Here is a 13495-nt window from a genome sequence, read left to right as displayed (position 1 = left end):
AGTCCCCAGCTCATATATAAAAAGCTTACAGGCCTCCTGCTGTTCCAATAGATCACATTGCACAATGCGTATCCACACTAAAAACCCCTCCTTGAAACATCACTCAACTTTGATCTGGGAGGGAGTCAAACTGGAAGAAAGGATTTCCAATCCTAGCAAGCCTCCCCACTCCTATCAAACACAAATCAATAAAAACAACCAAGAAAGAAATTCTTCCTATTACTAAAAGCTTCATGTAAAACCCTTTAAGGGCTTCCTTCTGCTGAAAACGCTGTTTCCGTATTGATCATCTCCCTGCTCCATCCCTCTTGGTGCAAGCTGAAAAATGCTGTCAAAGTCCAAGCCTTCAAAGTAGAGAGGAGACTGGAACACCTTCTATTTTTGAGTTGTACTGTCTTAATATATCCTTCACCATGAACACTTACAGTTAAAGTGCTTTCTGCTACACTTTGAGAACCCCAAGTCAGGAAAACTGCTACCGAGTCAATTGCACTAGCAGGGACAAACACACTCAACAAGCTACCCACCACTCAGGATTTAGCAGAGTGGTGCTCCCCAGCTTTTACAGTTACCTGGAAAGTTGCATGCCTCTCTGCTTTTTCTGACCCTGTCCTGTTGGTATCGTCTCTTCAATTTTGGGGAGCCTCTTATTCTCCCTAGAAATGACTAGCTCCTTCAGGACTGCTGCCTTTCACTGTTCACATTAGGGAAAATCTGGCACCAACTTCTTTTACCGAAGAAAAAGTTGGAGAGGTGCCCGTACCACAGGATGCAAGACCAGGGCATGATATCTGAGCTGTGCTTTTATGGCTGCTCCACAACTTTGCCACTGACCTCTAGCTCCCCGATTCACTCTCAGTTTGCATCAAAGACAGTACACCTCAGCACACAAAGTAACACACCCACAAAACATCTTCTGTCTTGGATACTCAATTCCAAATAATTTTCCAAATAATAATTCTGCGGTTAGTCCATTCTAACTGTGCTCATCACATGTCCTCATCATGCCCAGAGATTAATATCCAGCAAGGATATCCAAGTAACAACTGAAGGACACGAAGTTCATTCATCAGTTGAAGAAGGGAAGGTATTTCAAGAGAGATTTTGCTACATGCCAAGATTATTTTGGGAATTAGCTCTCTAGTAAATTGTGTCTGGGATCTCATTTCTCTCTTCGTTCTTTTCTAAAGAATGAAAGACTGACAGGGCTTCAGGACCATTCCTCCCTCTGCTCCTGGAATTCACACATTCCCAGGGCAGTGCACCAGGCTGCCTCCCTTTCTTCACTTCACGCTCCAGAAACCCTATCTGGGTGAAGAGGCTGGGAACAGAGAGTGACAGGAAAAAGAATGCAAGACTGCAACATGCACACTTCCCTCCACTGCATAGCTCACAGGTTTCCCTCTGAACCATCAATATTAATAGCATCCTGCCAAACTTCTTGAATGGGAGTTCAAAGTGACATAACACAAGCAATGTTGGGAGAGTCACCAACCACCACTTCTGTGCAAGAAAGCCTCCACATAAAAGCTTGGAGGGGAGGGGTTTGGGACAGGTTTCATTCTTGCTGATTCCTTGCATCACCCCTTTGCAAATGCTGCTGTCCCACTGTGTTAGACCCAGATATCAATGGTAATAAGGCTAAAACTGTAGCCCATTAAACAACACTGAGAAGTCAACAAATCTACAGCAATATTAATCTGTGACAGTGCTACTCTAAGAGGCATTTGGAATACAGACAACTAACAGATTACTTTCAGCATAGTAACTTACCATAAAACTGAAAAAAAAAAAGCCAACCAGATATTACCTGGTACTGAGAGAAGCACTGAGATGAGTCAATGTCCTCTCTCTGGCCAGCTTAGGTCAGGCTGCACGTTCACTATGATTTGTACCAGGATGCTACATTTCAAAGCTTCTTACAAAGTGAGGTCCTCATTGCAAGGCTGTCTCCCTATACACAGCCCTTGTCCTTTTCCCAGTGTGCCTAGTGTAAGGAAGTTTAGTTTTTAGAAATCATCTCACAGAGAATAGTTACCTTTGTAATGGATGGAACCAGAAGTCAGGTTGCTCTTGCCTAGTCACAGACACACCTTCTAAAAGCCTACAGCCCCACTATTATAAGCAGAACAACTCACACGAAGAACAAGGGATGTGAGGTGAGACCTTCTCCCAAACTGTGCTTGTGAATAGGAATGGAGGAGTGAAGAAGATTTGAGATAAAACAGCTAACTAGAGAGCTCCAACATAGGATACAACTTTGGGCAACACCGAGAGCTCTTGAAAACTGCTCAAGTCGTCACCAGCTTGGGTTATCAAATCCTAATATGAACCCAGTCCTAAGTGCACTACCATTACAAAAACAACTCCTGCAGCACTTCCCACCCACATAGCATGATAGAAAGTTAGTGTTAAAATCGATCTCTGACGATCCAAACCAATGCTATCCCTCTCTCCCTCCCCCAAACATACACAACAACAGGCAAGCTTCTCTAGAAAAATCTTAACAGGCAGGCTATGTTACAGCTGAAGGTGAGGGTTTCAGCAAGGATATGAGGAATAGGATGCACTTTTCTGGGTACTGACATTCCTCCCAATTTGTGGAGCTTTGTAGTCCATCCACAAGGGGCCTCTAAGGTCTTCCACTGGCAGGATACACTAGCAGAGATGGCTAAAATGTTACCATTGCCTCAAGCTGACCATTTTCTGCAATTACATCAACAGGAAGGTGTGCTCAGGCAATTTAATGCTATGCTATTCAAGTCTGTTTTGGAACAGAAATCCAGTTTATATCAATATTCTTCCAGAGCAGCCACTACCTGACAGCAATCTAGTGATAAAGCTGGCAAATGTGGCAGCAGTTATTCCATACCGAGAATCAGCTCTGAGCCTGCAGGACAATAAAAGCTGCATTAGTAAAGAAAAAAGAAGGGGTTATGATTACGACCAATTCACTATATGTCTTTCTGTAAACAATCAATAGCACAAAGGACACAATTACCAACAAAGGAGACAAGCAAAGCTCTCAGCCATCATACCATTTGGAGACCCCCTACATGTTTCAAAGTGTAGGTATTTCCCTGAGACAAGGAAACCAGTGAGAGAGCATCACAGCATGCGCTCCCTTTCTGGCTTAGACACACAGTTGCCAGATTCTATACCAACCTGAAGTCTGGAAGTCTATCTGGATAGGGTTGGATAAGCCATTCACTGCTTCACGCCACATGCCACCACCACCTGGAGACCAGGCAGTCACCACGCAGCGATACAGCCCAGCATCAGAAATCTGGGTCTGATACATCCTGTAGCGGAACTCATTCTCCTGGACCTTCTCCAGAACCACGCCATCCACACGAGTCTGGTCCGTCCAGTCTTCCAGCCGCACTACTGAATCCTGGTTCAAGGAGATTATGCGAGTGGTTCCATTGGGATTAGACTGATCCGTCAGTGGCTTCTCTGCTGTAATGAGGACAGAATAGCGTGGCGTCTTGATGTTTTTCGAAGACACTTTGCACGTCATCTCAAAGGTGTGGCCTGCCACAAAGAATGGCTTCAATTTCACTGCCTCCACTGTAAGCGTGTAATCTGAAGAGGGAAGGAAATAAGCAGCAAGAGAGGGGTTAATAAATAGGTGCAGATATTTATGCAACACCTTTCAATCTAGAAGATTACAAATAAGCAAAGTACATTTTTTGGAGAGAGAAATCCCAGCACATTTATTTAAACACATGTGGACTTCTCAGAATGCGACTCAACGGCACATACATACAAGTATACAACAGCCTGGGTCAAGATGCAAGAATTTAAATGAACACTAGTGAACAGATAATGCAACATACAGGTCATAGCATGACAGGACCTCCAGGATTTCTTTTATTCAGGAGTAAAGATATTAATCAGACAAGACTCACTCTCAGTTTTACATTGGATGTGGAAGAACACCCCCAGCAACAGGGTACAAGGACACTGAAGCACCCATGCCTAGCAACAAAAGTTGCCACTAACTGAATCAGCAGCACTTAGTGTAGCTTCTTTTATTTCCCTTTAAAATCCACTCTAACAGCAATGCAGACAATTCAGCTGAACTCCCAAGATCAGTTGAAACTGCATGACAAAAATTTGGTGGTAAGACGAGATGTCTCCATCCCCAGCATCCCCACATACACATCTCTGTGTTGAAAGAGTTCAATACACCTCTGCCTCCACATGTGTTCTTTTCCTCTGCTTCTCATGCATTCACCTGAGTACAAGCCTACCAGAAGCCTTTATATTTCCCAACAGCCCGTTTGGCAGCAAGACTGCCAGCAACACTTACTGTTCAGTTTCCTTCCCTTTCTTCAGCATTCTCCAAGTCTGCCAGCTCCTAATTCCCAAGAAACCTTTAATTACAGGGTTTGGGAAAATCATACATCTAGGAGCACAGCCTCAAGACACAAAAAACTCATGCTCACAGTGAGAAATTAAGAAAATGAGGAGTGACTGAAATCAGAACCAGATAAAAGGAAAGGGTTGCTAGTTTCTAGGGTTGCTAGTTGCTAGTTTCCTGGCACTGTAAGGAACAAACATGCCACGCACTCAGGTTCTTCCTAAGGAAAGGGTGCTGGGGCAGAACACACAGCTTACAGCTACTTTCCAAATAAGCAGTATTGCAAAAAGTCAGCCAGTCTGACTTTCTGAATTACTTTGCTGCAACGTACTCTCCCTTTCCCGCATTATTAAAAAAAAAAAAAAAAAAGTGTAGACTACACAGATCACCTCTATGCAAGGTGAAACTTCTCAGGAAAAGGGAAATAAGCAGTGGTAAGATTGTAACACATACTCCAAAACTGAACTAAATGCAGTAATATTTATGCCCTCCCCACAAGAGCAACAAGATACTTGTCAAGATTACATTTTGCAGTGTTTTGCCTTCAAGCAGCAGTTTTCACAATGAGTAAACACAGCCCACAAGATGAGAAACCCAGTATGACAACTTTAAATCAGTACTGTACAAAGCAGATCACAGAACAAAGCTATATAAAGAAACAGCAGGAACGGGAAGGCTGAGCTGCTTCTAGTGGTCTAGCTCAGCACAGAATTACTTGATAGTCCACACCAAACCCCCCTCGCACTTCCACCTGCTAAGCAAGTGGAAATATAAGAGATGCACATTTAGACACTCAGGGTACGATCACAATTGAAGTTGCACACACAGAATCATTCTCTGCTCCACTGTGTGAAAACTCATCATGCATCTGATTCTAGACTTCAAATCCATTTTTCCCTCATTTTTCATCCAGGAGATTCTGATATTACCCACTTCATAGGGTTGCAGCATTTAGGAGCCCAGAGCAGATCAGCTTGCTGAATATTTTAGGAATATAGTAGACAATTATATTTTGCCCCAAAAGCAGAAGCACAAAGAGCTCAGGGTACTTCTCTGCCATATACTGCTGCTTTCTAGGCCTTGTGAGGAGGCTCTGGGCAAAAATCCTTCCTGAGGCAAACCTTCTTTACACTATTGATCTTCATGTTGGAACACAGGGTCCTATACACCAATAAAAGAAATCTTGCATTTGGTGTCTCATAAATGTGCTTAGGACAAATACCTTCACTTGTTCAGAGCAGTACAGATGTAGCTGAGAAGACACAACTCTCCCCACCATCTGGGCTCCAAATGCCTTACTTCAACTACTACCTGAGCCGCAGGTCAGGAAGCAGTACATGGGAGTGTCTTGTCCCCTGCAAGGGCAGAACAAACTTTGTTCCTAGACACCCCATCTTGACTTTCTATTTGAGGGCAATAGAAAATGCTGCTTTTACCAATAATTTTTGCTAAAGAAAAAAGAGAAAGGAGTGGTGGTTGCATGGGACAGCAGCAGAAATGCCATCTGTACAGTTTGGGGAAGAAAACAACTGAGGTCCAGAGATGCAGCTGGAGAACAGGGGTAGAATTAGAAATGGTTAGAAATTAGGATGCTGAACAGAGAGCAGGCAGATATATTCTTATCAAAGTCCTTTCAAAGGCTTTTTCTACCATTTAAAACCCAAAGCTCCTTAGGTTAGATGAATACAGAAGGCAGAGGCAACCCTTCTTACATGATACCGTAAGAAAAGCAGACAAGAACAGAGAAGGGGACACAAAAACCAGCACATACAGGTGCTGAATGTTTCTTGTTGTAAGAAAGCCCAAAAAAAGATCAAAGGAACATTCCTGAACCTGCAATAATATTAGAGACCTGCATTAGTAGTACAGTAAAACAACGAAAAAAAAGTCCCATATCCTTTCAACTAGAAAAGCCTGGATTGCCATCCTTAACAGAATGGTTCTGTGCCAAAATCGTTCTCCTTCAGTAGCAGCAGATGAAATGTAATTAGCACTCCATCACCCCCACCTAGAAAAGCACATAGTTGTCTCTGTGTGTGACAGTCAACATTATAGGAAAGAGAAGAGACCAAAGATTTGGCACTTAGGTTAGAAATAACAGTAATCTGCAAGGAAAGTTAAGTGAGAAAACAAAGTTTCTTCATGTTTCCTATGTTAACATAAACCACTCATCAGATCTTACAGCATAGGATGGGCCAGAAAGGTCAAAGAACACTTTCTTCCAAAAGCTGCAGCCTAAAATCTCATTTCTACCCTTCTCAGAATTGCCAAGGAAGAAATTTCTGTGCCTTGACCACTAACTGCCTGCTTGCCCCTCCACATACACACTTGCAATCCCATGCAGAGTGTCATGTCTTTTTTGCAAGCTCCATCAATGAAAAGCATGACAAAAGACAGCCCAGTCAGTCATATACAGGCAGCTGCAATCTGCAGAGTTTACATTGGAAAGTTGTAGGGGAAGAGATCCTAAGTAAACCATACCCAAAGCTTAAAACCAGTTTGGGCACTACTCCAAGACAGAGGACTAGTAGCAGAAGAAATTCTAGCCAAATGATTCAGATAAAATTTGAGTAATAAACTGTATTTTGGAGCCTGGCAGTGCATGCTTCTGCCTTCCACAGCTAGCCAATCCAAGTGGTTAAGCCACACTGTAATCCTCCTGTTGCTCTCAACCACAAAGTGCATGCTCAGCTTCAAGAGTTCTTCCTGGGTAGTGACTAAAGAGAATTTTCATGTAATCTAAGCCAGTCTAATTTCTAGAGAAGCCTAACAGCTACAAGGGCAAGGAGACTTTAGGAAACAGCAAACACCTTCCCTGCATTCCACTGTCTCTGGTCAGAGAAGCAGCATGATGGCCATGGCTAGCTAAGCCGAGTCAGCAGCCTCAAGCAACGCCTTCCCAATATTCATGAAAGCTTCTTCATCCCTTGGTGCACTAGCTTGACTGCAAGTACAGGGAATGCAACAGACATTAAGGTAATGACAGTTTTGCCTTCATAGAAGGAAGAGGCCATACAACACCCTGAGGTACAATTGTAGCCCCAGCAGCTCTGATACCAAGAGCTCTGAAAACACAGCAAGGACACTAAGGGCTGAACTACAGCCTGATACACATACATACAATGCAATGGCTCTCCCCACTGTTGCACACACACAACTAGACCACCCTCCCTGGCCTGCTTCCCTGCCAGGCAAAGAGCATAAAACCCTCACACAGCCACAGGCATGAGAACCCCAGCCACGCACAAATGGGGCTTGTACACCTAACTCAACGCACTTTCTTGTTCCTACACCCGAAGTGGCACATGCACCTGGCACCCTGGTGCCATGGTATGGCAAATTCTTTGCTCAGAAGGAACTGTAGGTCTGTACTATGCGATGTCTATTATACAGCAGCAATGGTAGAGAAAAGTGGGTGGTAGAACTACCACCTGTTCTCTATTCACAGGATTTTCTGAAAGATTAAGATGCCCTTGTTCCCAGTTAAATATGATGAGAGGGCCTAGGCAAACATTTAGGACAAGTAACATTACGTTAAATAGAATTATTTTGTAAATCAAAGACAGAAGTATTAACAAAACCCCAACAATAGTACCTTTGAGATTTGGAATTTCACTTAAAGATAATGTTCTCTTTTGCAAAGAATTCCATGCAGTTCCAAAGCTGACAATACTTGTTTAGGAAACAAGCACCAGTTCTGCATTCCACTGCAAACAGCAACTGTGTTTTAAATATAAGCAGTACTCACACTCAAATTAATAAATAAAATTATATTTTAAATGACCAAACTTCTTTTCTGTGTTAAAAATCATCTACAGAGCCAGTCAAAAAAGGTTTCCTCCCTTTCTTTACCCCTTTTTACTGATTGGAACTTTTATTCTAAATAAATAAATAAATAGCTACAATATAACTGATGTTTTTTCACTCTCAAGGTAAGATAAAGATGCTTTCTTTGTCATCTTGGCAGGGGAGAGGGTAAAAGAAAGACGGGGAAAAAATCAGGCAGATCATGTCAAAAACAACAGTGATCTATGATAGTGATTGGCTGCATTTGCAAAGCTGAGTAAGCAGAAAGACATGTGAGCATTATTGGTCCCAAAAGAACAAAACAGAAAAAGAACATAAAAAAACCTTCAGTTAAAATGGGCAAAAATACAATTTATTATACAAGGCACAAAAGAAGACTTTGACATTTCACATGATGTTTACATTTCAAGCAAGGGCTTCCTTATCCTGAACACCCCTCTGTGCTTACTGACTCACAGACACAACACAAAACCATTTCTCCTCCCCCACCCCCCCGAGAACTGCTCTAAAGTTAACACAGATGATGCAAGTAATGAAATAGTTGGAAGAAAAGTCTCTATGCACGCACAAGCTACCCAAGGAAGAGGCAAATTTCTGTTCTCTCCTTAGGCAAACACGTGGGAGCCTGTTTGCTGGCTTTTATAAGCAGTGGGAGCAGTTAGGGACTCAAATCACCAGAGATACTTGTCAAAACAACAGTAAGACAGCAGAGGCAGCAGCAGATTAACTCCTTCAGAGTTGCTGGTTACAGCACGGGACTCTCAGCTGAGTCCAGAGCTCACAGGAATAGGTTATGGCAGGGGACAGGGCACGCAGAGAAAGGCATCTAGGGCACGACTGCTGAAAGAGCAGGGGGTGCGTGAGGGGTGGAAGGGAAGAAGGGGAAATCAAACCTATATATTGCCCCCCCTCCCCCACTTATATGTATATAACATGCTTTTTCAGGAGGAAAAGGTGATTGTAGGAGAGCTCTCTTTCACATCATAAATCGCCCACTAAGTTTTGCCAACAAAATGTACTTTTCAGCATGGGGACTATAACATTTACATTTGCATTGCAAAATTAGCAGAGTTTTTGGAATAAAACCAGAAACGAGGGAATGTTCACACCTGTCATGGTTTGTTTTCCCTCAGAAATGTCAACACAGGCTGAGACTTTTCAACTCCAGCTGGTCTCTCTAGCTGCTCCGAGGGCGACGATCCATTATGCGTGCATGCACATACACACACACTCCGTGTTGTGGCATAACAACTGAACTAATTGTGACCAGCATTCAGCATTAATGAAAGATTTCATTCCTGCTGGAGAAGCCAGCTTCAGAAAAAAAACCTTTTCATGGACCACACTTGGTCTGGGGACGAAGGGAGTACCGAGCAAGCAGCCCACTATTTCTCTCTCCACTGAAGCAGAATCAGAGTAGTACCTCTCCAATTTGCTGTTTAGAGACTATCCCTAAACAACTTAAAACCGATTACAAACTACTTGTCTCTGAAATACAGTTCTCTGCCTGTGGCTGCCCGAGCTAGACTGTTAAACAAATCTATCTGGATAAATGCAGATTAGCTAAGCACAGGTTTTTGCCAAAGATGTTACATCCCACAATAATACTGCTATTCCTTCTGCCCCTGTGCCACAGACCCTCTTGCATAACCTCACACCCAAGCCAAAAGGGTATCACCCCTACAGGACATCCAAAATACAAACATCTATTTTAAACCAGCATTAAGCAATTCAGGTAACTCTTCTAAGAAATGCTCCCACAGTCAGTTTAAATAAGAGTTAGTTCACTTCTGCCTAAAAAAAGGCCCAGAACCAAGCAAATCACCGGATGACTTTGCTCCGCCATTCAGTTATTGATACTGTGGTACTATTATGCCCATGAACTTCCTCAGAAGCACTCTCTTAACATGGGCTTGTAGGAGAGAGGAAAAAAAAACCCTCTCAAACTGACAAGACAGAAAAGACTTGAAGTGAGTGACATTCCTCTTTTCACCCCAAGACAACCCTGTTGCTAGCAGCAAGATGCATCCTATAGAGACCAAAATACCCAGAGTCATGAAAGGGGGCACTGATCCCAACATCAGTGCTGAATGCCACCCTTGCCACAATGACAGCCTGATTCCTGGAAGTCTTAGCACAGTATCTCTGCTTTGCATTTCCACTCCAAACTGTTGCATAAAACTGGTGAGTGATGTTAAGTAGTTACTTTCCTTCACAAATAAAAGGCCTTTACACAAGGTAACAGTGTTTTTCCCTCTTCATAACACAGAACTCCATTTCCAAAGCCAATCAAGCAGGCTTTCCAGCTAACAGCCATACTCAAGAGAAAGCTATCTGAGCTATCCAGATCTTTCAGTGAATAAGTGCAAGGTTCCTACCTTGTGTAGCCCAGGAAATGCTGACAGGTGCAGAAGTCATATCTTTGCTTTTCACCCAGGTGTTGTTGCGGTGCCTACTCCATGCAGAGATGACACAGAAATAATCCCCTCTGTCATTTTCTGAAGTCCACTGTATTCGTAAACTGAAGGTGTCAACAGCCTTTTTAAAGAAGATTATTTCCCCATTCTGAGTCCGCTCTCTGCTCCTGTCTCCAGGCAGCAGAGTCCAGTCTGCATCCATTGTGGCCAGGAGTTCCTCTGTCACCACATCATCACTATGCAGGCGCTGCCTGTAGTACCACGAAACGGTGAAGCGGATGTTTGCTTCGGTGTCCTGTGAGTTTATGATCCTGCAGTCAAGCTCTGTGGGGTCATCTGAAAACTTGGGTGTTTTAGAGGCATTCAGAAACACTTCATAGTCTGGCTCTGCAGAAGGGGAAACCCAGAAGAAGGAGGTTAGGAGGTACAAGCAGAAGGGAGAAAGTGCCAGGGCTTTTTAAGAGATAATGCTAACTTCTGACCTCCAGTCTGTGAAAGCACCTGAGCTACAAGCCAAGTGAGAGCATATGCATTTTTCTTACAAAACCTGGAGACTGGGGACTTGGACCCCAGCTCTCAGACTTGCACCAGTCTGAGACAAGTACCCCTTGGCCTGCATTTCCAAACAAGACCAATTGTTTCATATGTTTAGTCAGACCACTTCAGAAAAATCAGGACTAAGATCTTGTCAGAAAATAATTCCCTTCTTTAGGCCTGGCCCTAAGAACCCACCATGTGGGCTCAGTTCCAGCCCAGCCAGTCACCTTCTGTACCTGTTCAAATGCCTGGGGCTGCCTGCAGCAACAGGAGACTGGTTATTCTCTAGCTTTGAACTGAATAGAGACATCCCATTTCCCCAACTCTTCTCCAGGATAAGAGGCCATTTCCCGTCCTGAAGTGCCTTCTTTTCCACACTGAACCATCCCATTATGTCTCTACAATACGGTTTAAGAACACTACAAAACAACTCTAAAAACAAAAGCCTTACCCACACAGAGACCAAAAAAAAAAGGGGGAGGGCACAGGTACTACCATTGGCACTGGCCACAGCCAGCACCAATAACGGTGCACAGTAAATTTCAGCAGGCAGTATAAGAGTCGAAGATGCGTAGATCAGAAGAGCTCCACAGTCTTTACAGACCAGTACACGTTGTACAGCTAAGAGGATGGAACACCTTAAGCCTGAAAGAATGTCTGAAATTTACAAGTTAATAATGGTGCTGTAGTATTTAAATCTGAAATAGCTTGCTGTCCAAAGCCTAAAAGCGATAAGGCAGCCACATGACTATTTTCTTTCAGTCTACAGAGATAGTAAAGCAAAAAGATTACAGCAAGAACCTCACACCACAAAGGAAATACATATTTATTTACTAGTGTTAGAATATTTTTGTGCCTTGTTGTCTACTATAATTCAGAAAAAAGACTAGCTTTCCAACTGTTCGGACAATACTCATCACGTGGCTTTTACATTGTAAGTGTATTCAGCACTCTATATTTATTTCTTGCTTTATGTTTTATTTGGCATTTTGCCCTCCTAGAAACAATTAACCAAAGTTATAATTGGGACAGAGATGGCAATCCAAGGCTAAAATACTTAGGCTTAGCTCACCAATGAGCCAAGATAATAAAGCATCTTAATAGAACTGCTGTGCAAACTGTGTGTACACATGCACTTTTGGACTTCAGATGCAAAGGATAAAAACAATTGTATCAAGCAAGCTGATTGCTGCTACGTCAGCTTGCAGCACGTCTCTCTCACCATTAAGTGTTATACACGCAGTGTCCTTGCATCTAGCAAGGACAAGGGCATTAATAGACACCAGACACTAGAGTATCTAGTGATACCAATGGTAAGTTCCTGCAGTGTTAGGTAACGCACAAGCATAAAAGTACTGTTTATTTAAGTCCGTAGTACCAACATCAACCTAGAGTGCAGATTTCTGTGCATTTGCAGTATAAGGCAAAATAAAAATGCACAGAATTCCTCTGCTGCAACCAAAGCACAGTTTATTTATTAAATGTGGCCAAAATCCAGTTCTGGTGTCACTCCCCATAGATCCTACAATTACATGACTTTTCCCATCTCATTCTCAAAAGACTAGTCTTCTGCGGGGCCTCATGATATATTGCTCACGCTCTACAATTTTCTTATAATTCCCCCTTGCTTCCCATTCCACCCAAAACCAGAAGGCATTCAAGACCAATTAATATTTTCACAGCAACAAAGACTACAAAATCAGAAATGTACTCTAGACAAGAACACCAGAAGGAAAAAGTTGCAAGAAAATGGAGTTCTTAGAAAATCACTTCAGGTTTGTTTTATTTGCAGGCAGGGGAAGGACAGCTAAGAAGAGTTTTGGCTTTGACAGCACCACTCCAGATAGGCGCTTCACCCCGACAGACACTCAAACAGAGGATTTAGAAAGAATAAAAGGCTGGCTGGATAAACCTCATTCCTCCACTCTGTCAGCTGTCAAAGAACAGCCTCACTGACAGTTCAATGACTTAATACTCCAGCAGCTCTTAACTTCCATTAAGGAGGAGGAGTTAGTGAATTCTGGCTGCAGTTGAATACCTTAAATGCTGAAAATGTATTCTTTCCCTTGCCCTAGCAACCAAGCATCTGCTCAAGAGCAGATTTTATTCTCTCCTGTTCCCAAATTATGCCAAATTGGAATGGAAAGAGTCCTACAGGTACGGGTATTATGAGAGTACATGAGCATGCAGTACACCTGTGCATGTATGAACCTGTGTGCACACATGCACACGCACACTACTGGGGGAAGGAGGGAACACTCTCAAGCTGCATGTGCAATCTGAATGGCTGAATGAGGACAGGAAAGGAAGACGTTCATCACTTGCGCGCTTCTAGCACACATTACAAGGATACTTGGAAACGGCCACG

General features: G+C 43.0%; 1 protein-coding gene across 1 annotated transcript in view; it reads right to left on the bottom strand.

Moving 5' to 3' along the window:
* Positions 1 to 13495, bottom strand: part of PTGFRN (prostaglandin F2 receptor inhibitor) — a gene marked incomplete at its 5' end in the record, with an annotated part of 42407 nt that overhangs the window by 19981 nt on the left and 8931 nt on the right. Inside the window, 2 exons of the mRNA XM_082042939.1 lie at positions 3166 to 3585; positions 10552 to 10977. Of these exons, the coding sequence (XP_081899065.1) occupies positions 3166 to 3585; positions 10552 to 10977 (846 nt within the window). The remainder of the gene's footprint in view (positions 1 to 3165; positions 3586 to 10551; positions 10978 to 13495) is intronic.

This window comes from Streptopelia decaocto (genome assembly GCF_964273445.1).
Source record: "Streptopelia decaocto genome assembly, chromosome: 1".
Classification (NCBI taxonomy): domain Eukaryota; kingdom Metazoa; phylum Chordata; class Aves; order Columbiformes; family Columbidae; genus Streptopelia; species Streptopelia decaocto.
This window is presented reverse-complemented; position numbering and strand designations above follow the sequence as displayed.